General features: G+C 55.6%; 1 protein-coding gene across 4 annotated transcripts in view; it reads right to left on the bottom strand.

Moving 5' to 3' along the window:
* CACNA2D2 (calcium voltage-gated channel auxiliary subunit alpha2delta 2) overlaps positions 1-23,938 on the bottom strand; it is a 140,552-nt gene that overhangs the window by 71,023 nt on the left and 45,591 nt on the right. For all 4 annotated transcript variants that reach the window (XM_070359390.1, XM_070359388.1, XM_070359391.1 and 1 more), the window contains exon 3: positions 760-876. In XM_070359390.1, the coding sequence (XP_070215491.1) occupies positions 760-876 (117 nt within the window). The remainder of the gene's footprint in view (positions 1-759; positions 877-23,938) is intronic.

The raw sequence follows: 23,938 nt of genomic DNA, 5'->3' as shown, positions 1-23,938 counted from the left end.
AGGACCATGGTGTCTTGGAGCTGGCAGGCACAAGCTCTCAGCAGAGATGGGAACACTGAGGCTCAGAGGTAGGTGGAGAAGTTGTGGGCAGAATAGGAGCGCCAGCCTCCAAAATTGCACGGCCGTGGCCTTCTTTGTAAGGTGTTCAGGGCCCTCCACACTCCTCCTGCCTCAGAGTCTGCAGGCTACGTTCCCAGCCAATAGTTCGCTATCCTGGCCTGGGAGGATTCCCAGGTGGCTCAGTGGTAAAGAATCCGCCTGCCAATGCCAGAGACACAGGTTTGATCCCTGGGTTGGGAAGATCCACTGGAGAAGGGAATGGCAACCCACTCCAGTATTCTTGCCTGGAGAATCCCCTGGACAGAGAAAGCCTGGCAGGCTACAATCCATGGGGTGGCAAACAGTCAGACACGACCAAGCACGCCCGCTTGCACACACACATCCTGGCCAAGTGCTCACCCTTGGCACACTCATAAGCAGAGTGGAGGAACAGGAAGACCCCAGGCCCAGCAGAGGCAGGACCGGGGCTGCCACTGTACCCATGCAGGGCCCCCGAGGCCCCGGGCCAGGGGCCTACTCCACAGGAAAACATCCTGCTCCTGCCAGCAGCTGCCCACAGTCCACGTGGCATAGCCTGCCAGCGACGGCCTGGCCTGGCTTCAGAGGGCCAGGAGGGCTGTGTGTTCACGGCAGGTCGGGACGGTGCCCTCACGGTGCAGGCCACTCTGCTCTTCCCTCCACCCACACGACCGCACCTACCTTCAGGGCCTGCACCTTCCTGTCCAGCAGGCTCTCAATGTCCCCCGCCACCTTCTCCACCAGCTTCTGAGGCTCATTCTCCTGCACCTCAAACAGATTCCTGTTGTCCTTGTAGATCTGGAAGGAAGCAAAAGCCTGGGGTGAGGCCAGGGTGATCCCCCACTCCTCAGACATGGCGTCCATATGCCCTCGCTGCACAGTTCCCCACGGAACGGTCCTCACCTCTACCCTGACCCCAGCTTTGGCCATTGAGAGAGAACAGGGAGGTCTGGGGGTCCCGCTCAAGCTCCGATAGACTTGGAAGAAGTTCAAGGCCATGGCTCCACTTGCGCTGCTTGTGTGAGTCTGGTGGGATGAGGTTGTCACTGCCTTCTCTGGGACTCAGGGTTCCCCATCCAGGGGCCACAAGCAGCACCTCCCTGACTGGCTCAGGCTTGCTAATAATAGCGGGGGGCAGGGTGCTGTGGGGAGATGGAGCCAATAGGCACACACTGTACCCCACATACCGACACGAAGGTGCTCTCACACCCATAAACCCACACATGCATCACACACATAGAACCACCTCTCCACACAGGCTCAGGCATCCATACCCCACTTTCGCTGGCACTTCCCCAAAGCGTTTGCAGAAACCATTGTGGGAGCTCGGTGTGCCCCAAGGGGCTCCTCTGTCATTCTGGGCAAAGAATATGGGGACAGGGACCAGGGAAGAAAAGGCATACAGGGGGAATGAATCTGCTTCCCCTCTTCCTTGGTGGGGCTTGGCCTGTGTGCACACGCATGTGAGGGTGTAAATCTGACAGTCAGCATCTGCATGTGTGAATGGGTGCTATGGCTCAACACACACCCATCTGTGTGTACGAGCCTGAGTGTTGGGATGGGGTGGGGTTAGGGCGGCTAGATGAAGCCTGGGGGCTGTATGTGAACTGTGGAAGCAGGTTTCCGTGGGCATCTTTGTTCACGACAGGGGTCTTAGGTGTGTGCACGTGTGTGTGTGTGTGTGTGTGTGTATGTGTGTGTGTGTATGTGTGTGCGTGGTTGTGCACTGCACACCCCTACATGTGCCTCTGAGCCTGAATGAGCCCCCATATCCATCCAGGTGACCCCAGGAAATCTGTGCCACAAGCTGGCTCCTTCAGCACAAGGTCATGGGCTGGTCGCCACAACAGAACCGCGGCCACCAGACTTTTGCCATCGGGCTGTGCAGAAGTGGAGGGATGTGGAGAGACACAGAGAAGAGGCGATGAGGAGGCGATAAGGAGGTGGGAGAGGCCGCTGATGAGAGACAGACAGGCGGGGGAGATAAGGTCGGGAGAGTGACAGGCAGAGTAGGCAGATAAAGGCCTCTGGCATGTGACGAGGGGAGGAGGTGGGGGACCCGGCGCCTTCAGAGCCCCGGCCCCGCTGCCCAGTGGGCCCCTGGCAGTCCAAGGGTTAAAGCAGCGCTCAAAGCTGGCTCAGGCAGTCTCCTCCTCCCACCACCCCCATCCCTCCCGGCTTCTCTTTTCTTTTTGTCCTTCTCTTAGAACAAAATAATTTGTGGTGAAGTCGCTCCTTCCCACAGAGCTGTGGCGATTATAGGGAGAGTCACAGGCCTGGCTGCATGGTCAGGCAGGAGGGAGGCCCCCAGTGGGCACCGGGCAGGTTGTTTACGGGGCTCCCCAGGGCCTGCCTCAGGCCAGAACCCCCAGATGGAAGACAGTGGTGGAGGCAGAGGCCAAGCAGGGGTCAGAGCCGGGGGCACCACTGAGAAATGCAGGGAGGCTGGAGCCCAGGGCCCACTGCGGGAGAAACTGAGGCTCAGAAATAGGAGAGGACAGGTCAAGGCCACACGACTGTGAGGGGCCAAGCCAGTCACCCGTCCTCCCTGACATCTTCCCAGGTTTCAGGACATGAAAAATACACACCCTTTCTCAATCCTAGACCACTGCCCCCAAGTGTGTTGAGGCCTCACTCAGCCGCACTGGCTGAAACTCCTGCTGAGAGCAACCCGGCAGGCTGGCGTCAGCAGGGGGCGCAGCCGTCTGGCTTCTCAGGGCAGGGTATGAAGTTCCCATATCTGACTCCCCGGTCAAGGTCATTCCCTGGCACCCCAGCAGTCAGGGCTGTCCATGGTGGCGGGAGCCCTGGTATTGGAGGGTGGACCTTGCAGCCTCCTGACAGCTCTCCTCTGGGAAGCCGGGGGTCCCTCCCCTCTGGGTCTAGGATGCCCCTGGGCAACCTGGCATGGTGCTGAACCAGGGCTCAGGGGCTGCAGACAGCGTGGGTTTCCAAGTGGCAGGGTCACACCCAAAGACCGTGACAGCAGGTGCAAGGGCTCGGAAGCAGGGACCCTGTTAAGAAATAGCGCATCTCAGTGTCCGATCTGTTAAATGAGAGAATGGCAGTCCTCCCCTCACATGCTGACCAAGGACCAAAAGACTCATGCCACGAAGAGCCTATATTAATTTTCGTAGTATTACTGCTATTGTTTAGGATCACCAGAATTCTGCAGATGGAATCATAGTCCCATCCCTGCCCCTACTGTCCTGGCTACGTCTGAATACTTAGGATCCAAAGCCTTCGGCTCCCACTGCTGGGCAGGCAGCATTGGTCTCCCCAGGTCTGCCCACCTCCCATCCCGCCCTCCCTCCCAGGCCTCCTCGGACAGCACCCCTTTCGTCAGTCAGCCTGTCTTTGTCTCCATCTTGGCCTCAGCCACGGTGGTGTTAACAGGGGAGCCTTGGACAGTATACAGCCATGGCCACCTCCCTTCCATCGCTCCCCAGGCACTGGGTCTGTGTACAAAGGAACCACCAGCCAATGCATGTGCCAAATTCCATGTTCAGGAGAAAAGCTCCAGGGCAAGCATGAGCCAGGTCTGACTCCTTCACCTCCTCCTGCAGGTGTGCCATCCTTTGGAGTCTGGGGCCACACCTGCCATGCTTTCTTCTTGGGTCTACTCAAAGATCCACCATGACATCCTTTTCTCCCCCTATTTTTTCAGCCATACCATGCAGCATGCAGGATCTTAGTTCCCTGACCAGGGATGGAACCCGTGCCTCCTGCAGTGGAAGCGCGGTGTCTTAACGACCACTGGACCGCCAGGGAAGTTCCCAGCATGATACCCTTCTGCTGGGTGCTGGTGCCAGAATTCGAGGCCGCTCCAGCTCACTGAATTGGCAGGTGCACTCAGGCCTCTGGGTCCCCGCTGCCACACCTCTGCTCACACTGTGTCTACCTCCCCTGCCTGCCTACCTACATCCTCCCTAGAGTGAGGTAGGGCAATGGGCAAGAAGGAGTTTCTGGGGAGATGAAGGCACAATTCCAGAACTGCAGGGACTGGCTGAGTTGAGCTCTAGCCAAGCCTGTCCCCCAATCCCAAATAAGCCCCTGAGAGGCAAGAGCCCTCCATCCTCCCATCCCAGATGCCTCACCCCCCTCAACATCCCCCTGGACCTGCTCCAGCTGTCCCCATCCCCTGGGGTGGGGCCCTGAGCTGAACCCTGTGTCCCAGAGATCCATGACACAGCCCAGCAGATGGTCCCACCCCAGGGGAGAGGTCATCCCCTGACTGATGCGGCCCAGGGAGTGCTTTCCACCTGCAGGCCCAGCAGGAAGTCCGGGAGGGCCCAGGGCAGCTCCAGAGCACCAGCCTGGCTCCCTTCAACCCCAGGCGCTAGCCCTGGTCCCTGGAGCCAACTCGGAAGCAAGAGAAAGAGCAGGGCGCACCGGGCGCAGGGCCTCAACAATCACAGCAGGACTGTGTGCCCGCTGGTGTCCTTGGCCCAGAGAGCTAATTGGAAAAACCCAACAACTCCCACAGCAGTGCCGCATGGCCCCCAGCTCAGCACAGGCAGCCGGACCAAGGAGAAAGAGACGGGGGCCAACAGGTCTACAGGCAGTGACAGCTCCACGCCGGCTGTGACAGAGGAGGAAGAGACAGGGGCTTCATCCCCCCGAGGGGATGGTGAACGGCAGTGGGACAGGGCAGCAGACTAGGGTACAGGCTGGCTGGGGCCAGGGGCACATGCTGGGGAGAGCAGGAGACACAGCCACAGAGGTGCTGAGTGACAATTCAGGAGGCGGTTTGCAGCCCCTCGTTCGCAGCAGTTCCCGGCTCCTCCACCCTGTACCACCACCCATGGCCAGTGCTCATCTTCCACCCCTTGAGGGCACCCCTTACCAATGACCAAGCCCTGTCCTTCCATGTCTCTCATCTCCCTCCCACCCACTTCCCTCAGCACCCCCACCCATGCCCCCCAGTGTTGGCCGCAACCCCAACCCTCTCTCAGCTTTAGTTAATTCTTTTGTGAAGCAGCATGTCTGGCCAGCTTGCCTTCTGGCCTTGGGAATTCCAGGGCCTGTGGGGGCCAAGGCCCTTTCAGGGGCCCCAGGGACTCTGCCTAGCCTCCTGCTCTCAGAGGTGTCCACACACAAGGGGGAGATGGGCCTGGAGGACACTTGGAGGAACAGTGACCTTGGGCAGGAAGCGTGGATGCTTGCAGGAGCAGATGGAGCCAGCCTTATCCTCCCAGCTCCAAACAGTCCTGCCTGGGAGTGGAGTAAGTGCTGAGGCCCCTAAACACGGGGCAGCCACACAGGAGACAAAAGGCCAGGACCACTGACCTGGACAACCCCCCATCAGACTGTTGAGGCATTTAGACAAGTCCCAGTCAGCAGCAGTGGGGCCTGGACCCAAGCCAGCACCCAACCTGCCCAGGGAGAGGTGGAGAGTGGGAGAGACGGATACAAAAAGGAGGGCAAAGAGTGCAAGGGAGAGGATGGGAAAGGAAGGAAGAGGGGCTGCGGAGGCCGCAGAAACAGCCCTGTTTGCCATGTGTTGACTCTGGCCACCCAAAGGCCGGCTGCTTCACACACTTGGCCTCCCTGATATACAAGCCCTGAGGAGGGACCATTCTGATGATGCCAGCTTAGCAGGCAGGGCACTGAGGGCCACACAGGACAGGTCACACAGCTGCTCAGCTAAGAACGGCCACTCTTATCCAGAGTGCTTGCTTTGGGTCACGCTCTCTGCAGTTCTGTTCCCTGCACTGACCCCCAAACTTCAAAATGAGGCACAGGGGATCAGCTGGGAATCTGGGCGGCCTAAAAGGGGCCTGGGGGACTCAGAGTGGCACTGGAAGCCCGAGGCCCATGGAAGGCAGGAGGGCCATTCTGCAGGGGAGGAGGGTGGATGACCAGCAGAACCAACCTGCTCGGCTAACCAACCACCCAGCCTTGGGAGTTAAAACAGGCACGCATGTGAGGCTCTTCTCTGCAGCGAAGGTGAACGGGCCCTAATCTCTGGAAAATTAAATCAGAAAGAAAATGGAACGAGAAAGATTTGATGCAGGCTGGGCCCTGCTGCTGCCTGACTCCTCAAAGGCTCAGGCTCAGCTGGGGGTTCAGCTGGGTGCTCCAGTGTCCTGCCCCACTTCCCTTGCCCAGGGTGCTGAGCAGGGTACAGGCAGGTGGCGGGGAGCTGAACCCCAGGATATGACCTTCCTGGGGGATTTGCTATTCTCCAGCCCCACCTTTAGCCACGTCTCAGTGTCTGGTCCCTAGTACTGAAAGGAGCGGCTGCGAGGAGTTTTAACTGTCCAGCTCTCGGGTTAACAGTTTCCTAGAGATGGTGGGACGGCCTTCTTATACCGGACTATACGTGGACAAGCAGTGGGAAGGCCACAGGATCTGGGATTGGAGACAAGGGCCAGCTGCTGGAAGGGGTACACTTGTTTAAGGGATCAGGGGAGCCTTAGGTGGGAGGATAGGGGGCTTTTGGTGGCCCAGAGATCCCGAGCTGGGCCCAGAGGGAGGTGGGGGGATGGAGGGACTGGCAGTGACCAGCTCAGGGGCCCCAGTCAGTCAGGGCAATGCTGGCCCCTGCCCTCAACCCCACCAGGCTGCTACTGCACCTGTCTCCTCCCTTTACAGAGAAATTGAGGGTATTGACATAGCTGCTAATAATCACCCTTGAAGACCACAGGGTGGAGGGAGTAGCCAGCCACCTGGGCACCCTCTCACTGAGGGCAGATCCTGGACAGGCTGTACAATCGGGACGTTTCCCACGTCCAACCACCCGCAAGCCCCACAGCCCTGTTCCTCTGGGGCTGCCCACACCAGGTGCATGAGAAGCCTGACCCAGCTGCTCCGGGGACATACCAGGCCCTGGACTGTGTGTGTGGCAGACAGCGAGCTCCCTGCGGCAGGGGTTGTGGCCCCCCTCTGGCCTTTCTGGAGTGGGGTTTACAGTAAGGCAAGGGCAAGGGGCCCTGGAGCCTCAGAGCACACAGTCGGTGCACTGGTGGCGGGTTATGGGCCACTCGGCTGCATGCTTCATCAGCTGCTGACAATCACCAGCTGCCACATGAGGGTCCCATGTGGTCCTGCCACGCTGCCACCATCCTGCGGTGGGTTGGCTCCACAGTTAGTCAGCTGTATGTGGTGTCATGTCATGTCACACATAGTTTGTATATTGTGAGGCTGGTTGTCACATCAGTAATAGCTAACCTTCTATACAGGGACTTCCTGGAATGAACCCTCTGCTTAGAGAGGTTCGCAGATGCCTGCCTGGGCTGCTGCAATGGGCCCTGCATGGGCTACAATGGAGGACATAAAGGCAGAATGGGAATGGGGAGGAGGGCTCGAGACCTGGCTTCCTGGAGCAGATGACAACATGGCCCTGTTGGGTTGGTGGCCCATCAGTGGCCCACCCCACCCCATATCCTTACATCCCTACTGGGCACTCATGTTCATGCCACAGGCTCTTTTTGGGGTCTCTGGAGCCTGGGGCAGCAGAGATGGGCCAGACCTTGTCCCTGTCCCCCTGGGACTCAGCACTGGAGAGGACAGATGTCCATTTGGGCTGCTAACGGCAGAGGGGTGGTGGTGGGGGAGGTGTGTAGGAGACATCTGTGAGAGAGGCTGGTCTGCCGGGGTAGGGTGGGCGATGGGAGTGTGTGAAGGAAAAGACTGAGATGGCTTGTCAGAGGAGAGGCCATTTGAGCGGAGCCTGAAGGGCTGGGCAGGAGTCCTCCAGACACGGGGGTGACTGGGGGTCAGGGACTGCAGGAGTAAAAGCAGGTGTTCTCAGGCTGGGAGCAGGGAATGGACTGCTCAGTGTCAGGAGCACAGAGGTGTGCAGGGAAGCTGGGGGGACAGGTGCTGATGGGAAGGGTCCTAGCTTCCCAGGTGGTGGGGGATGGAGTTGGGGGATCCTCAGGGAAGGAGGGGGTGTGGCCCAGATCCCAAGGTGAGAAGGCCCTGGTGGCTTCATGGCCCCTTGGCCCCCGAGAGGAAGCTGCCAGGAGCTCTCAGAAGCAGATTCCCTTCGAAAAATTCACAGGGGCCTAAAGCCCCCCGCCACCACCCCCAGCAACGCCTCCCTGTTTTTAAAGTTAAAGTTTAGTTGACTGTCATCCATTACCGCAATTAGTACATTATGTCTAATTATGCAATTAGTGTAAAAAGTGCACTTGCTGCTGAGAATGGGAAATTACGCTGCCTCGTTACGCTGTAAAATCCATGTCATAAAAAGGCTCAATCTCTTGTTTTTCAAAAGACACAAAACCCAACACAAAACAATAAACCAAATCCTCCCAGTTGAGCTAGGGCCAGGGTATGCCAATCTCTCTGCACTTATCCCCCTGCAGACTCCCACCTCTGCAAGGCACTGTCCCACCCTGGCCCCGGGGCAAGGCAATGACCCGCCACCAGGGAGTGCTGACGAGCAGCCCACTCCTAGCTGTGGCCAGTGTTTGCTGCTCTGAAACAGATGTGAATTTCTAAGCTGATTTTAAAAACCATGGCAATCCTGATTCTCCACTTGTTATTCCAGATCCAACTTTGAACCTGCCCTAGCATTAAGGCTTGTATATCTTAGGTGAGAGTATCCTGCAGGGGTATGGTTTCTAACCAGCTCCAAGAGAGAGAGGCAAGGTTCCTGAAGGCAGCACTCTGAGGTTCCTAATGGTGCCTGTGGGGAAAGAGGCATATTGCAGCTCAGGGGAAACTGGGGGAACTTTCTCACACTCAAACCCTAATAGCTTTGTCTGGATAGGCAGTGAGCTCCCCATCACAGGAAGTATGCAAGCCCCATCTGTCAGAGATGCTTAGAAGGGGTTCACCTCACACAGTAGCTGGGCTCTAGGCTGCCATAGATAGCAGCATCCCCATGGCTGTGTGTCTACATGAAGCTGGCCGTCTGTGACTCTATCTTCCCCAGGTTCTGGCTCTCTCGGTGGTCAAGGGGATATCTGGGGACAGGTGTGGGAGGAGAGAGGAATCCGACAGGGTGTCTCCCTTCCACAGGGGTGACAGTGCCAGATGGCCAAGTCCATGGGAGCTGGGGAGGGGGCACACACCTGTGTCACTTCAAAAGCAAATGCTTCACGGTCAGGTCTCCATGACCCACCACCCAGCTCCAAAGTCAGAAGTTACAGCTCTAGCGTGGCCCACTTAGTGCCTGCCTAAGAAGCTCCCTCTCTGAGCCCCTTCCTTCAAGTTCCCACCACTCCTTGCGTGCCAGGTGCTTGACCCAGGCCTGGTGCTGGGGTGGTGCAGGGTCTCGAAGACTCCTTCCCAGACAGAAATCTGCCCTGGCCTCAGGGGTAAGATGCATGCACCTCCTGCAGCTGCTGCTGCCAAGCTCGGACGAGGGGTTCACAGAGCAGAGAACCTGAGATGCGGAGCCCCCAGCACCCTAGGGCCCATGGGGCACTAGGAGCCCTGCAACGACCCCCACCTGCAACGTGTACACCGACAGCTCTGGGCGCATTGACGGGTCAGTGCCGTGCACACCCCGATGGAAGCACTTTCTGAGAAGGCGGCTGGATTTGGGGGAGGGACGGCACCTGGACCCTACTAGAGGGATACTTGTTGCCTATACTCAAGGTGTGAGGTCCCTGGACAGTTCCAGCCTTCCAGCCTTTGTCTACTTGGGTGATCTTGGAGAGCAGGGGAACCATGTCATGGCCTGGCCAGGTGGGCACCTGCCATGGAGGCCTCTGGCCTCTTGATTTGGTCCAGGATAGCATCAGGATGCAGAAGGGGTGGTGTGTGTGTGACCCTGGGCTGAATCAAACTACAGGCAAGATCTGGGGGCCCCTGCGCACTCCCCTTCCCTGAGCTGGGAGCCGCCGGCTGTCAAGGCAGCTGGGAGGGAAGCTGTGCCCAGCACGCCAGCTGGCACGGGGGGAGTGCGAGTAAACACACCCGCACTTTCCCAACTCGCAGAAGTCGCCGGGTGGCGGCCGGCTGGTGTGGGCGCCCATGTTTACAGGGAAACAGACTGTTTGTGCCTGCGTCTGGGCCCCCTCACCGCCCACCCTGGCTCAGTTCCCTCCCGCTGCTCTCCACCCCGGGGCCCCGCCTTCCCTCCTCCAGGACTCCTCAGCCTCTCAACGCAGGAAGACAAGGACAGCAATGATAGGCACCCGCCCATCCCCGTGTGGTCAGACAGGGCTCAGCGCATAACCCACTGAGTCACAACAATTCTGAAAGGCAGGCACAGCCACTGGCCCCACTTTACAGCTAAGGAAGTGAGGCTCTGGTAGGTGCAGAAGCCGGCTGAGATCGTAGTTATGAATGGAGGAGCCCGTGATACTGGGCATCTTAGACCTCAGTCATCAGTTTTAGGCTCCACCCTGCCACCCCCCAGACAAGCCCAGTCCACCCTTTACCTGGGTCAGCACCTTGAGCAACCCTGGCCCAGCGTGGACATGGACACGGACCCCGCCCTCACCTTGAACATGGACCCTGCCCTCTTCTCGACACAATGGCCCCAGGACAGAGACCAGGGCCTGGCACTGGCCTGCCGTCAGGCCTCTTCAACCCCTTCACCTCCGAGTCTCTGTCTTTGGCTCCATACGGCCCAGTGTCTCCACTCTCAGGAGTGAGAGAACTGGCGGGGTGGGGTGGCAGTCTGGGAGCCAGGGTGGGCAGAGGCTCCAGCGGACACTTGGTTGGCCAGGGAGGACTCTGACTCAAATTTCACAGAGCCAAGTGTTAGCAGGATCTCATCTAAGAGGGCTGTCCCTCAGTCTAGAGTTGGTGGAAATTTACCCCCATAAATGCCCTCATGAAAGAGATTTGAGGCTGGGCCTGAGGCACAGTTCGAAGGCCAGGGAGCAAAGGATAAAGTCGGCTTCCTCTGCCCGAATCACCTCCATTCCAGTCCTCCCAACACTGATAGCCCAGGGTGGGCCACCCTCTTCAGGGGCTGGAGAAGGGTGCTCAGGGACTCCAGAGGGGCCAGAAACCCACCTTTCCCCAAGAGTCTCCAGGCAGGTTTCCTGGGTGGGAGGGCTCATCAGATTTTTCTTCATCCATCCCCCCTCCCCTCCCCCAGCTGTGATAAGGGCCCCAGGAGGAAACCAAAGTGCCAAGAGGGTCAGAATCTGTCCAAAGGAGACCTTCCCACTCCCAAGTCCCCTGCACTCACAGCCGAGAATTGGCTACATAACTGCAGGTCTGAGTTCCCGCCCTGCTCTTTACCAGCCGCGTGGCTTGGCATGAGCCTTCACCCTCAGCCGGGCTTTCTGGGGCATTCCTCAAAGATGAAAGGTCAAACGCAAGGTGCCGCTGGCTTCTCAAGGGGCCTCCTTCCAGGGCCGCTCCCGAGGCTGCCCCACACTGTCCTGCAAGGCCTGACTTTCCAGGTCTCACAGGTTGGAAATCTGCCCTTTGCTGCTGAGACTTGCTGCTGAAGACATCGTCCAGTAATGACAGCACCAATTACAACTCGAGGCCCTAGGGCTGGCTGCTCTTGTGAAAACACTGGATCTTGGCATGTCAGGCACGCAGGATGGAGGCAGAGATGGAGGTAAGTCTGGGAGTGGCTGCGGCCTCCCATGGTGTTAGGGGCCCCTTTTGGGGGCAAGGTCATCCTAGGGCCCTGCCCCACACCCAGGCGCTCGCTGTAGTTCCAGGTACGTGTGTCTAACCCACACACCAGCTCACACGCCACATCTACACCCAGGGCCCGGAAAGTCACTTGCAGATCCTGCCCATGATTCACACTGAGGCTTCCAGAAAAGACACCACAGTTTGGACAGATCTGTCCACTGTCCCTGGATACTCTGGAAGGAGGCTCCATGAGAAGTCAGCAGCCCCAGGCCTGGATGAGGCTCTGTGGGTTTCTATCCACATCTCAAAAGGGGGTCTGCAGCCATCTGAAATGTTTTCAGCAGTGAAACTTTTCTGGCCCCAGATGGTTGGGGCTACTTGAAGGTTATCTCCCTAAATCTTCCTGCTGGACATGACACTGGAGAGGCCCCTAACAACACAGAGGGCTCAGGGGCTTACTGGGGGCAAGGGTGTGTGGCCTGCCAGACAGTGGCCTGTGGATCAGCATCCCCGGGAGGGCTGAGCCCCCTCCTCTGGTCCCAGTGCCAGAGTGTCAGGTGCTGACAGGCAGTGGGGACCTGAATCTCACTGGTGGTGAGTGTGCAAGCACATGTGGGAGGGAGCACGCCCACGCCTAGGCTATCTCGTTCACGTCCTGTCGGCCTCTTCCAGCTCCATCTTAGTCCTTCTCCTAGTTTTTCTTTTTCTCTTATTTTCAATTTATAGGCTCTTCTTGAATTTTATGTATCCTTGTAAGAACCCTTAAATCTCCTGGAGAATAAGTTGGCGGCATAAATAAATAAACAAACAGGACGGAGACACTGAGGCCCTGCACATGCTGAAGATACACTGGGGACAGGTATGCATCAGGGGTGTGCAGGCACCAAGGACATGCACACGCTGGGGACACACGCCCAGAGGGAACCCGTTCTCTCGGGTCATTAACGGGCTCTCCTGAGCCCTCATAGGAGGGCTTGAAACACCCAGGGTGGTGACCACACAGGGTTTCCTAGAGCTGGGGGGCCAGTGGTCTCCATATATCCACTGTCAACTGGGGCTCCTGGGCGGGCCCTGGCCCCTCTCTGTGCCTCAGTGTCCCCTCACCTACTGTGGGGAAAGAGTGACAATCCTTGGCACCCCCCTCAGCTCCAGGTTCTTTCTCCATTAATGCAAGAACCTCAGTGGCCACTGGGGTCAACATTTATCTTCACCGTGACTGTGCTCAATGTTTGCCTTGCAAATGAACTGTGCAAACAGGACCCACTGCTCAGCCACGAACAACACTGAGAGGGTCCCTGGTCTGAACAGTCATGAACTTCAAAGTGAGTGAGCTGTGCTCAGGGGAGGCAGACACTGTGCCTGGGCTCCCCCTCCAGGTGGGCCACCTCCTTACTGCCCAGCAGACACAGAGATCCCCCTCAGCGATGATGCCAGGCTGCAGCAGACAGCTCCGGGGCACACATTCCCTCCTGCACACACGGGGAGCAACCATGGTTCGAATCAGCAGACGAGGCAGTCCTTCCTGCCCACCCCCACCCACAGACAAGAGGATGCAGGAACGCCACGAAAACAGTTGATCTCCTTACTGATAGTGGGTGAGAAAAAATTATCTCTCCCTAAACACTAAAAATAAAACCCCGTCTCCTAAAAGCAGGGCCCCTCTCAGCTCATGGCTTAGAGAGGCTTTGTCGCTAAGTCCAAACGTAGATTTGCTGGAGAAGCCGAGAGCACTAAACCCTAGCCTGCCTCACCCAGGGGCTCAGCCTTGGGGTAAATTGGGGCCCCCCCACCCCAACCACTGCAGTACAAGGCGGAGCAGTGAGCCCAGATGACGCTGTCCAAGGTAGGCAGGAAGAGGGCAGCAGGAACCAGGTCCATATGCTGCTCGTGCCCAGCTAATGGGCTAACAAATGAGCAGGTCTCGCCTCTAAAAGGTGATGAATGAGCAGTTGCCCAGGAGAGTGGAGGGATGGGCCCCCTCCCCACAGCTCTGCTCAGGCTCGGCCCTGACTTGGCACCTATGGAGTGCCCAGCCCAGCCCCGAGACTCCCCAGGGGTGGGGTGGGTGGGGGCTGGGGGTGACTGTGGGTATGAGCAGGGGGAGGCCAAAAAGGGAATAAAAGGGCAGCCCCAGCCTTGGAGGACATCCCCAAACAAACTCAGACAGGGAGCCTGAAGTCTCCAACTGCCTGGGCTGCCTGCCATCATACTGTCTGGAGGGTGCCACTGAGGAGGGAGGTTGACTGACTCTTCCTTGAGACTCACCCCCACTGCACACACACACTGGGCTGGGGGACATGGGAGCCTGTGCCCTAAGGACTGAACTCTGGGGAGAGACCTGAGGCTGGGTGCTGGGGGGCCATCCACGGGCTGGGCTGCTGCTTCTCCCATATAACTATAGGACTGTAGCCGCCTAAGCTCACAAGGAGGAGACCTGTAGGCAGAAGTGGGGAACTGAGTCAAGGAGGGATCTAGGGCTCTGACTCAAAGCAAAGGTCGGCCTCCAGTGAGCGAATGAGCCCCCATCACAGAGGGGATCAGCCAAAACTGGCCCCTAGGCCCCAGCCAGTCCTCTTCGGTGAAGTAGTGAACCAAATGGTCTTAAGTTTGACCTGAAAGCCCGTTATCCTCAGTTTGTCTCCCAATCATTATGCAGTCCCCCTCCTCCAGGTACTCAGGACATTTCAAGGGGGCAGGGTTTCTGCCTAGTGACAGAGGACTGGCCCGGCTCCCACTGAGAGCTGTCTGGCCAGGTGAGGCAGCCAGGTCCTTTGTGGGCTCCCTGTCCAAACAGCCCCCAGCCCCCGGCTTGTACTGCCACCCCTACCCTCCCCAGCCCACCCCCACCCGTGTAAACAGAACCTGCCCGCTTTCTCCCAGGGGCTGCTAATTCCTCGCCAGAACTGCTCGGACGTGAAATTGGAGTGAGACAATGTGTGTTTAAGGAAATGAATCTCGCATCTTAAGAGGCTCGGGGAGCCTGCCCTGCACCCCCGTCACCCCGCCCACCCACCCCAAGCCTGGGAAGGAGCGCTTGGCATCAGGGAAGGAAAAGGCGGAGGTGACATTCAGTGCCAAATTAGCAGCCGCCACAGCCAAATATTGTACTTGCCTCCAATCTTCTTTTATTTTTCAAGAGAAAAGCCTTTTACAAAGTGAAAGAGGCTGTTGGAACACTAAGGCTGATGATCGTTTTAAAAGGCATGCCTGCCACGCGCATGCCCATCTCGGAGCGTTCCCTTCCTCTCTGCGTGCCGTCTCCTCCTTGCCCACAGCCACAACCCCAAGGCGCCCGCCCCCACAGTCAGGCCCCACCACGCCAGCCACACAGAGGACATCACAGGTGTTCTTGGCTAAAGTGACCCAGAGTCTCAGACCCTGGGCCAGTCTTGGACACGGGACCTGCCTGTGAACCATCTTATAATCTGCATGGCACCCTTGCAAGTGAGGGGTCATCTGTGGCGAGCCCAGAGCCACCTGGCCTACAGAGGCCTCAACACAAGTGCCCAGCTCCTGGCCTCTTCAAGGGCTCCTGATGGCCCTTAGCGCCCCCGCTGTGAACAGTCATGCTGCCTGCGCCAGTTCCTATCACCTTTTATCCCGCTCCACTAGAGGCCTGATAGGCTCCACTCTTTGGTCACTTTGTTGAACAAATAATAACAGTCATCCTGGAGTCCAGCCCCCGGAATCCAGTCTGCCTCCATGTGCCACTAATTTACTGACTCACTGAATAGGCTGACCTGCCCCTCTAGGGGAAACACTATTTTTATCCCTGAGCCCCTGACCAAGTTCTGGGTTGATCTCACTGATCACCAGGAGTCAGTCAAACTGGTTTTGACCAACAGGGAAGACTTAGCCCACGTTTCCCATTTATTCAAACCTGGACTTCTCCAGGCCGCAGTTTCCTTATCTAAGGAGAGGATGGGGAGGAGCCTGGTGGTTCCAGGGATTGGAGACCCCTGAGCCCTAAGCCCCAACCTGGATGGTGACTGGTCCTGACCCACATGTGTGCAGCCATGGCACCCTCACAGATCTGAGCCACCCTCTGACCCCACCCCTGAAGTCCCAGGAGGTGGGGGCCTGGCAGTGCCCCATTTATAGGAGAGGTGCAGGGTTCAGACAGCTCTGGGGACTTGTTCATGGCCTCCACTGGTATCAGGACAACCAGGACCAGGATCCGAGGTGGGAAGCACCAAAACGTGGATGCTGTGGTGTCTGCCCAGACTCCTGCATCACGATGAAGCCAAGATGCTGGCTGCTGATGGGTCTCAGCTAAGTCCCTGCCTTAGCAGAGGGAGCCGCCTCACCCACGCTCTGCTGGACATGCAGGTTGAGTGGAGGAACACAAGGTCTACCACAATGAGGGATGACTCTCAGGAGCGAGGCCAGTTCCAGTGCCCTCCGTGGAACTGGCTGGGGCTTCTGTTAGGCCTTCATCCCAGTCAAACTTCTGCTGCCCCATCCTGCCTCCTTTGCCCCGACGAGGGTGGTCCCTGAGAGTACTCCCCCAGTCAACACCTGCACACAAACCCCCAGCTCAGAGTTTGCTTCCAGGGACTCAACCCTGCCACAGCTCATGTTGGGAGGGGTCCCAGGGAGCCAGTTCTGAAACAGTTGTCCTGCTGAAGTGAGGGCTGCAACGCAGTGGTCGATGGAGCGCTGACAACCCTGGCGTGTGATAAAGGTGCGAATGATCGAACGTCTACCCACTGTGAACCAAAATGGGAATATCTGTGGATGGGTGCAATGTTTCAGGTCTCGAGAATTTCAGGGAAATGTAATCATAAGGACTATGGAATGGGATGGCCGTTGCTGAGGGCTATCAATGCTTTGGAAAGAGACAATGAAAGGCTGAATGTGATTAATCATGGATTTAAGGTGAAGTGTGAAAGTCAGAAGCCCCCTTGGCAGGATATAAAAAGACTCATCTCTTGCAGCCAGAGGCAGAAAAAGCTGAGGGTCAGGCACAGGACTTAATTAGAAGAGTGACAAAGATCCAGAGGGAGTTACAGTCTCAACTGCAGCAAGGTGTCTACCCAAGGTCAAGACCCTGACTGGGAAGGAACGGATCCCTGCGTTGTGAGGTGAGGGCTTCTGGGTCACTGCCCTTGAGAACCCTGAAACCCACCCTGAACTCTCTGAGCCTACAGAAGTGGCTGCTCCTCCTTATTAAAGGCTAGGGCTCCCCTCTTGCTTAAAAATGATGAAGAGGCCTCCATGTTCGAAAGCAACAGACTCCCCTCCTTCTCACTCACCAGACAAAAAACAAGGCTTGAGTCATAATGAGAAACCCACAACTCCAGGAAGTGCTGGGCCTGCTAAGAGAGAAAAAGGGACTAGGTCCTGAAGGTACTATCGCATCTAGCCAGCAGGAGGCCTGGATCCTGAGGTTGCTGGATCAAAGGCAGTAGAAAAGGTTAGATTATGGGCGAGGTTATTGATATGAACGGGCTTCCCAGGTGGCTCAGTGGTAAAGACTCTGCCTGCCAGGGCAGGAGACGCAGGAGACACGGGTTCAATCCCTGGGTCAGAGAAGCCTAGTGGGCCTTTATGTCCACGGGGTCACAAAAGAGTCAGACACGACTGAGAAACTGAGCACCATCCACCACCATCGATGTGAGAGCACTTTCTAATGATACAGCATCTAACACCCCAGTGAGGACCCCAGGGGATGGTGGAAGTCTGAAAAAAGCAATGGCCCACACTAAGAGAAGTTGAAATGCCAGAACTCCCAGAGCAAAGTTGAGAAAAGGATCAAAGGCTTAGACAAGTGGACATACCAGAGGAGTTCTACTGCAAAAGGCCAGAAAGCCCGACACAACCATGTTCCATGTGTGGGCCCAAAGGACACCATTTACCAAAGCGAAGAGGACTGTGTTGGTAAGAAGGGCACAAGCATCAGAGAGAAATTTAGTAGGGGCTGTCATCTGCTCTCAGGGCCAGCCTCGGAATCCAGCTCCATCTCACGCACCAGGTGACACGGAAGGATCTCAGCTCTGAGTGAGGCTGAGAGTTCAAAGGGACGCTGCAACAGGTTCAAGCCGAGGTGAAAGTGGCCCCGCAGCTCGGGCCACATGACGCAGCCGGCCCGATGGAACTAGAGGTATCTGTTCCGGGGAATGACACTGTGTGACCTTTACGGCAGTTTCTAATAGAATCACACAAGAGTCCGAGGGTCTAACAGAAAACTACACACTGTTCAGAAAGCATCTCCTGGATTGTCACTGGACCCTGGCAGAGACCACACAATGCACATGATTAAATGACCAGGCATATTAAATGATCTGGCTTCTGTCACATCCATGAAGTCATGAGGTCTTGTGAGCCCAAGAGTAATCCATTTTAAGAAAGGAGGGGGTGCGCATCCTTGATCAAGTATGAGCTGGTCAGAGGGCACAAGCAAGCCACAAGAACTCTTTTGTGACCCCATGGCTGGTAGCCCACTAGGCTCCTCTGTCCATGGAATTTTCCAGGCAAGAATACTAGAGTGGGTTGCCATGTCCTCCTCCGGAGGATCTTCCCGACCCAGGGATTGAGCCCACGTCTCCTGCATCTCCTGCATTGGCAGGCGGATTCTTTACCACTGAGCCACCTGGGAAGCCTGCTCATATCAATAACCTCACCCATATCCAACCTTCTCTTCTACTGCCCTTGATCCAGCAACCTCAGGACACAGTCCTCCATTCATTCACTACTGCTGCATGAATGCTCCTCTCTCAATTAAGACTGCATGGAGTGTGTGCAGGGAGGAGTCCCTCATGACCAGCTGATAGAAGAGGGAAAAGATTGAGCTCAGTCTCAGACAGGTCAGCGGAGTATGTTGATGTGAGCTGAAAGCAGACACAGCTACATTATACCCGACTCAGGATGGCCCTGAAAGATAGTGTTAAGCAGAAAGCCTTCCAAAAAGCAAAGCTCTGGGCAGCACACCTGATCATCCACTTTGTATGGAAAGGGAAGGGGCCTGAGGTAAGAATATATAAACAGTCTCATGGGAAGTGACAAATGGCTTGGTTGGTTGTCAGGATGAATGAAGTCTGGAATACCAGGGACATATAACCCTGGTACAGGCATGGGGATGGACCCATGGGCATGAGCACAAATATGAAGATCTCTGTACATTAATGCTTATCAGCACCACCAGGAAAGAGACACCAAATAACCAGATAAAATGACCTCATGAATTTCCATCAGTCAGCCTCTGTTGCAGTCACTCCAGGGCTGGTACAAGGAGTGTATGAAGACAGTAGCTATGAAGGGACTATGCAAGGGCCCAAGGCCAATGTTGATCTAGCTACTGCTGCTGCTGAATACCCAAACTTCCAGGAACAGAGTCCAATCCTGAGACCCGAATATGGCACTACTTCTCAAGAAAATCAACCAACTACATGGCAAGTTGATTACACCAGACCTCTTCAGCCTCAGAAGGGGCAGTGAGTCATTCTCACTGATATGATAACAGCTGGTCAGTTTTTCTTTCCTACATGAAGGGTGTTGACTATCCATGAGCTTATCGAATGTTTGATCTGCTGACATGGGATCCCATGGGTTCCTTTCTCCAGGGGATCCACTTTACAGCAAAAGAGGTGCTTCAGTGGGCATGTGAGCATGGGATGCGCTGATCCGATCATTTACCTCACCATTCTGAAGCCACCAGTCTCACAGTGTTGGAATGCATGACTTTCCCCTAGTTACAGCCTTACTGAGATATAATTCACATCACACATGGTTAGTATACTTTTTTTAAAGTATACAACTAAATGGTTATCTATTCACACAGTTGTGTAACCATCAATACTCTAACTTCGTAACATTTTCATAACCCCTTGGGATCCCATGGGTTCCTTTCTCCAGGGGATCCACTTTACAGCAAAAGAGGTGCTTCAGTGGGCATGTGAGCATGGGATGCGCTGATCCGATCATTTACCTCACCATTCTGAAGCCACCAGTCTCACAGTGTTGGAATGCATGACTTTCCCCTAGTTACAGCCTTACTGAGATATAATTCACATCACACATGGTTAGTATACTTTTTTTTAAGTATACAACTAAATGGTTATCTATTCACACAGTTGTATAACCATCAATACTCTAACTTTGTAACATTTTCATAACCCCTAAAGAAACCCTGTACCTCATGCCTGCCTCCCTCAAGCCCATGGCAATCACTACTTTGTTCCTAGTTTTTGTCTGTTCTGGACATTCCATATACACTGAATCATTTAAGATGTGCCCTTCGGTTCCTGGCTTCTTGCACTTAGTATAATGTTCTCAAGGTTCATCCATATGGTAGCATGTATCAGAAAGTGACTACTTTTTACTGCTGGATAATGATCCACCATATGGATATACCGATTTTGTTCATTTCTTCATCAGTTGATAGACGTTTGAGTTGTTTCCATTTTTTAAATATATTACAAATAATGTTGCTATGAAGGTTTGTGTATGTTTCTACGTGGAATGGTCTTCTGAAGACCAGCAAAGCCACCACGTTGGAGATGGTATCCAGCCAGAATGGGGAGCTATCCTTGAGGACACGGTACGTACTGTAAATCTAACTGCTGAGTCCGTAATAGTCAAGAATACACAGTCCAGGCAAAAGTAGGAGAGGCGTGGTTTCACTCCCCATCACTACTCTCCTACTTGGGGGAATTCTGACTTCTGATCCCCTCAATTTTTGGCTCTGTCAATCTATAAGTCCTGATTCCCAGAGAGGGAATGGTTTCACGGGGGACACAGAGTCCCACTGGGCCTTAGTTTTCAGCGACTGGCCTGTCAGTTTAGGCTCCTCGGGCCAAGAGAGCAGCTGTCATGGAAAAATGATTCTCATCATCAGGAGATGCTCAGGCAGGGAAAAATATGTTGGACACCCAGGCGACCCACTGGGACCCCTCTGTCTAGTTTCTCTTTTCTTTTAATCTATTTTTTGGCTGTGCCACACGGCATGTGGGATCCTAGTTCCCCAACCAGGGGTCGAATTCTTGCCCCCTAAAGTAGAAGCACAGAGTCTTAACCACTAGACCACCAGGAGTTCCTCCCCTGTTTAGTTTTGATGAAGGATGAACAAGGGCATAAGCCATGGCATGAGAAGGGTGTGGTGGGCAGGGGCTCAAGACCCACCAGGGATAAGGGTCTGGGTCAGGGTGAAGGGAACCTAGGGAGGTGGTGGCAGATGGAGAGGATGCGTGCCAATCGTGGCCTTTGTATTGGAGGTCACAGCTCATCCCACTACTCTTCCTCTTTCAAGTTTCCCAGGAAAAGGGAACAATCACAATTCTAGAGCTAGTGAGCTCCCACAGAGACAAAATTTACTATATGAAGCCAGGGGTCCAGGTGACTCAAGAGGTGGGCTGTTGTGGGTACTCCTTCAGGATCAGTGCTCATTCTCCAGATGCTGAGTTGATTGGGAACTGTCCCCTAACTACAGGGAGACGCCTCATGCATGGTCATGTCCCTTCTCGAGCAGCACCCTGCATGCAGTGACCAGGGAGTGCAGGGCACAAAAGCCAGGACCCCTGGCCTCAATCTAGGACCTCTCTAAGCAGCCACCCCAGACCAGGAGCTCTCCATGGTGCTGGCTGAGACCCCATTCAACTGCATTGTGGTCAGCTTCTCTCCCTGCCCAGGCTTGCTCCACACATCCCCTTACAAGTACGGTTTCTCAGAGCAGCCCCTCCCCTTAAAATAAACCTTCTGTGTACAGATCCTAGCATCTCAGACCCTGTTTCCCGCTAACACGACCTCAGACAGGCTGTCTGTCCCCACCAGTGCCAAACCCTGGGCTAGCCAGGCTCAAGAAAGCCTTGTGATGGTGGCTGTGGGACCTCCAGTCCCCCACCCCCACCCCACCAACTGAGGCCTGCCTTTACATCACCCAACCGTAGCATTCAGGTACCACCACCCTCAGGGAGGTACAATTTAAAGGTAAAGAAACCAAAACTCTAGAGGGGAACTAGCTCATCCAAGGACCTAGACATGGAAAGGGAATGATCAAAGTTTGAACCTCTATCTATCTGAATCTCTCTGACCACCATCCTCATGACTTCTGTATTTTCTGCCAGAGTGAGAGGGCAGCAAACAAGCTCTGGGACACAGCTCGCCTTCACCTGGGAAGGTGGAAACAGACTTCATGGAGGAGGTCTTGAGGGGTTTGGGAGGAGGGTGTGCAAGGAAGGCTTTGCAGGAAGAGAGAACAGTGAGGGCAAAGGCTGGGAGGCAGGCCTAATGGGGGTTAAGGAATCCCGGTTTGGGGGGATAAGTCAGGGAAGGGTGATATGATCTGTGTGAAGGTCGTGGTGGACACAGACCAGGCTCAGGTCCTGCATCTGTTCTGCCCTGCCCCCGCCTCGCTGTGTCCCATCTCCCCCTCTCCCACCCCATCCCCCAGGTTCCGGTGCCTGCTCTGAATGGCCAATGAGGCCATCTGATTGGCTCATCAAGGGCAAATAATAGCTTCTGCTGAATTCAGCTGCAGCCAATCAGAGGCAATCAAGCACACAAGAGGCCTGATGGGCCACATGAGCAGGCGCCCCCACAGGCACCAGAGCTGGCCCTCAGTCAGGTCCGGAAGCTCCCATCTAGTGTGGGAGCCCTGGCGGTGGGGGGTCAGAGAACCAGGAGGCCTCAGTAAGAGAAAGGGAAGGGACCCGGCTGGGCTCCACTGCATTTACTTGGCACCTGCTGTGTACCTAGAGCTCTGGAGAAGCTGAGCACTGGTGGGGAAACCCAGGCAGGGACACAGTCACCCCAGCACATACTCTACAGAGCATCAGCACACAGGCCCAGGGTGGGGGACTTCTCCCCTAGGAGAAGCTTTTCTGAACCCCACAACAGCCTCCCAGCATTTGTCCCTCAGCTGTCCCCCCCACCCCCCACTCCGCCTCCACCCTCCCAGGCGTCTCTGTGCCGAATTCCTGCCTTTTCCCCTGAGGAGAGTAGAGCCTCCAATCAGACCCTGGGAAAGCAATTTTTCAATCTCCAACTGCAAACACTAATACCGCCGAAGCTAATTTTACAGATTTCCACTCTGAGGCCTCGTCTTTGTCCCAGAATCCCTCAGCCTGAGAGATTAGTAGTTTAGAGACTGGAAAAAATAAGGTATTTTAAAATTCAGCATAAAACTTTCTTAGACTCAGTGAGCTAAAACAGAAATAAAAAAAATTTTTTTTGATTGGAAAAGAGCCTGTTAGTGAGGGAGGAGCCGGGTCCGGTCACTGTTCCACCAGGGAAGGTGTTTGAAGGGAGGACGCTCTTCCAGTGCCCAGATGCCTCCAGTCCTTGCAACAGGCTCAAACCTGCAGCCTAAGGACGGGCAGAGAAAAGGTAAGAGTCAGGCCCCCATCCGGCATGCTGGGAACCCATGGTCCCTCTTTCTCAAGCCTCTGGGATATGCACACCCCATGAAGCCAGCCATGATTTCTCTGACCCTAATCTAGAAGCCTGCAGAGCTGCAGCCCTTTGGATAGAACAGGCCACAGGCACGCTTGCTCACTTTGCCAGTGAGGCTGATTCCATTCCAAAGGTGACTCTCCCTGGGCTCAGTTTTCCCATCGAACCAAATGACCAAAGTCTCTGGCCACGTGGCCCACCTGGCACCATGCAGCCCAGCCCTGCACCCTCTGTGCACCGGCACACCCCAGATCACACCAGCTCGGACCCTTGCCCTGGTACAGGCAGGCGTGGGGCGCATTCAGTAGAGCTCATTCCACGAGCACCTCTCCACGGCATCTCTCACAGATGAACAGCGTAATCACTCCGGCTCTCCGGGGGCCACAAGCTCAGAAACATCCTAATGAAAAATAAATGTATTTACAGGGAGATGTCAAAGCTGCCAGGACGAGTCAAAGTAATATGCCTGCGACCAGCACGCGGACTTTTATTTCCTCCCCCTCCACGCTCCAGAGCTGCTCCTGCGGCGTGGAGAGATAAATATTTTAAATAGCGACACTTTGGCGATGCACGGTTATGCAAGACAAGGAATAATTAGAAAATAAATTACTTTTTTTTAAACACAGCGTTACAAACATCGGGCGCATCAGATTACTGCTCTCCGTAGTCTGGGGCTGTGCAGCTCCGGAGGCCAGCACGGCAAGAACCTAGGGGAGCAACGGCGACCCAGTCTGTCCCCAGAGCCCCCAGACAGTGACGGCCCCTCCTGCCTGCTTGGGGAGGCTCCCAGAATGGAGCTGAAGACCACACTTGGCAGCTTCCAGAAAATCTCGGCGATGGAAAGGCTTCCTCCGGCGTCTCACCAGCAGTGGCGCAGACTAAAAATAGTTTAATCTCCTTGAAAGCAAAAGGAGCAATCAGCAAAACAGACACTCGGGCCTGCATGTCCCCCCCCACCACCAAC

The sequence above is a fragment of the Bos mutus genome, chromosome 22, assembly GCF_027580195.1.
Source record: "Bos mutus isolate GX-2022 chromosome 22, NWIPB_WYAK_1.1, whole genome shotgun sequence".
Taxonomy (NCBI): domain Eukaryota; kingdom Metazoa; phylum Chordata; class Mammalia; order Artiodactyla; family Bovidae; genus Bos; species Bos mutus.
Note: the sequence above shows the minus strand (reverse complement) of the source record. Positions and strands in the feature narration are given on the sequence as shown.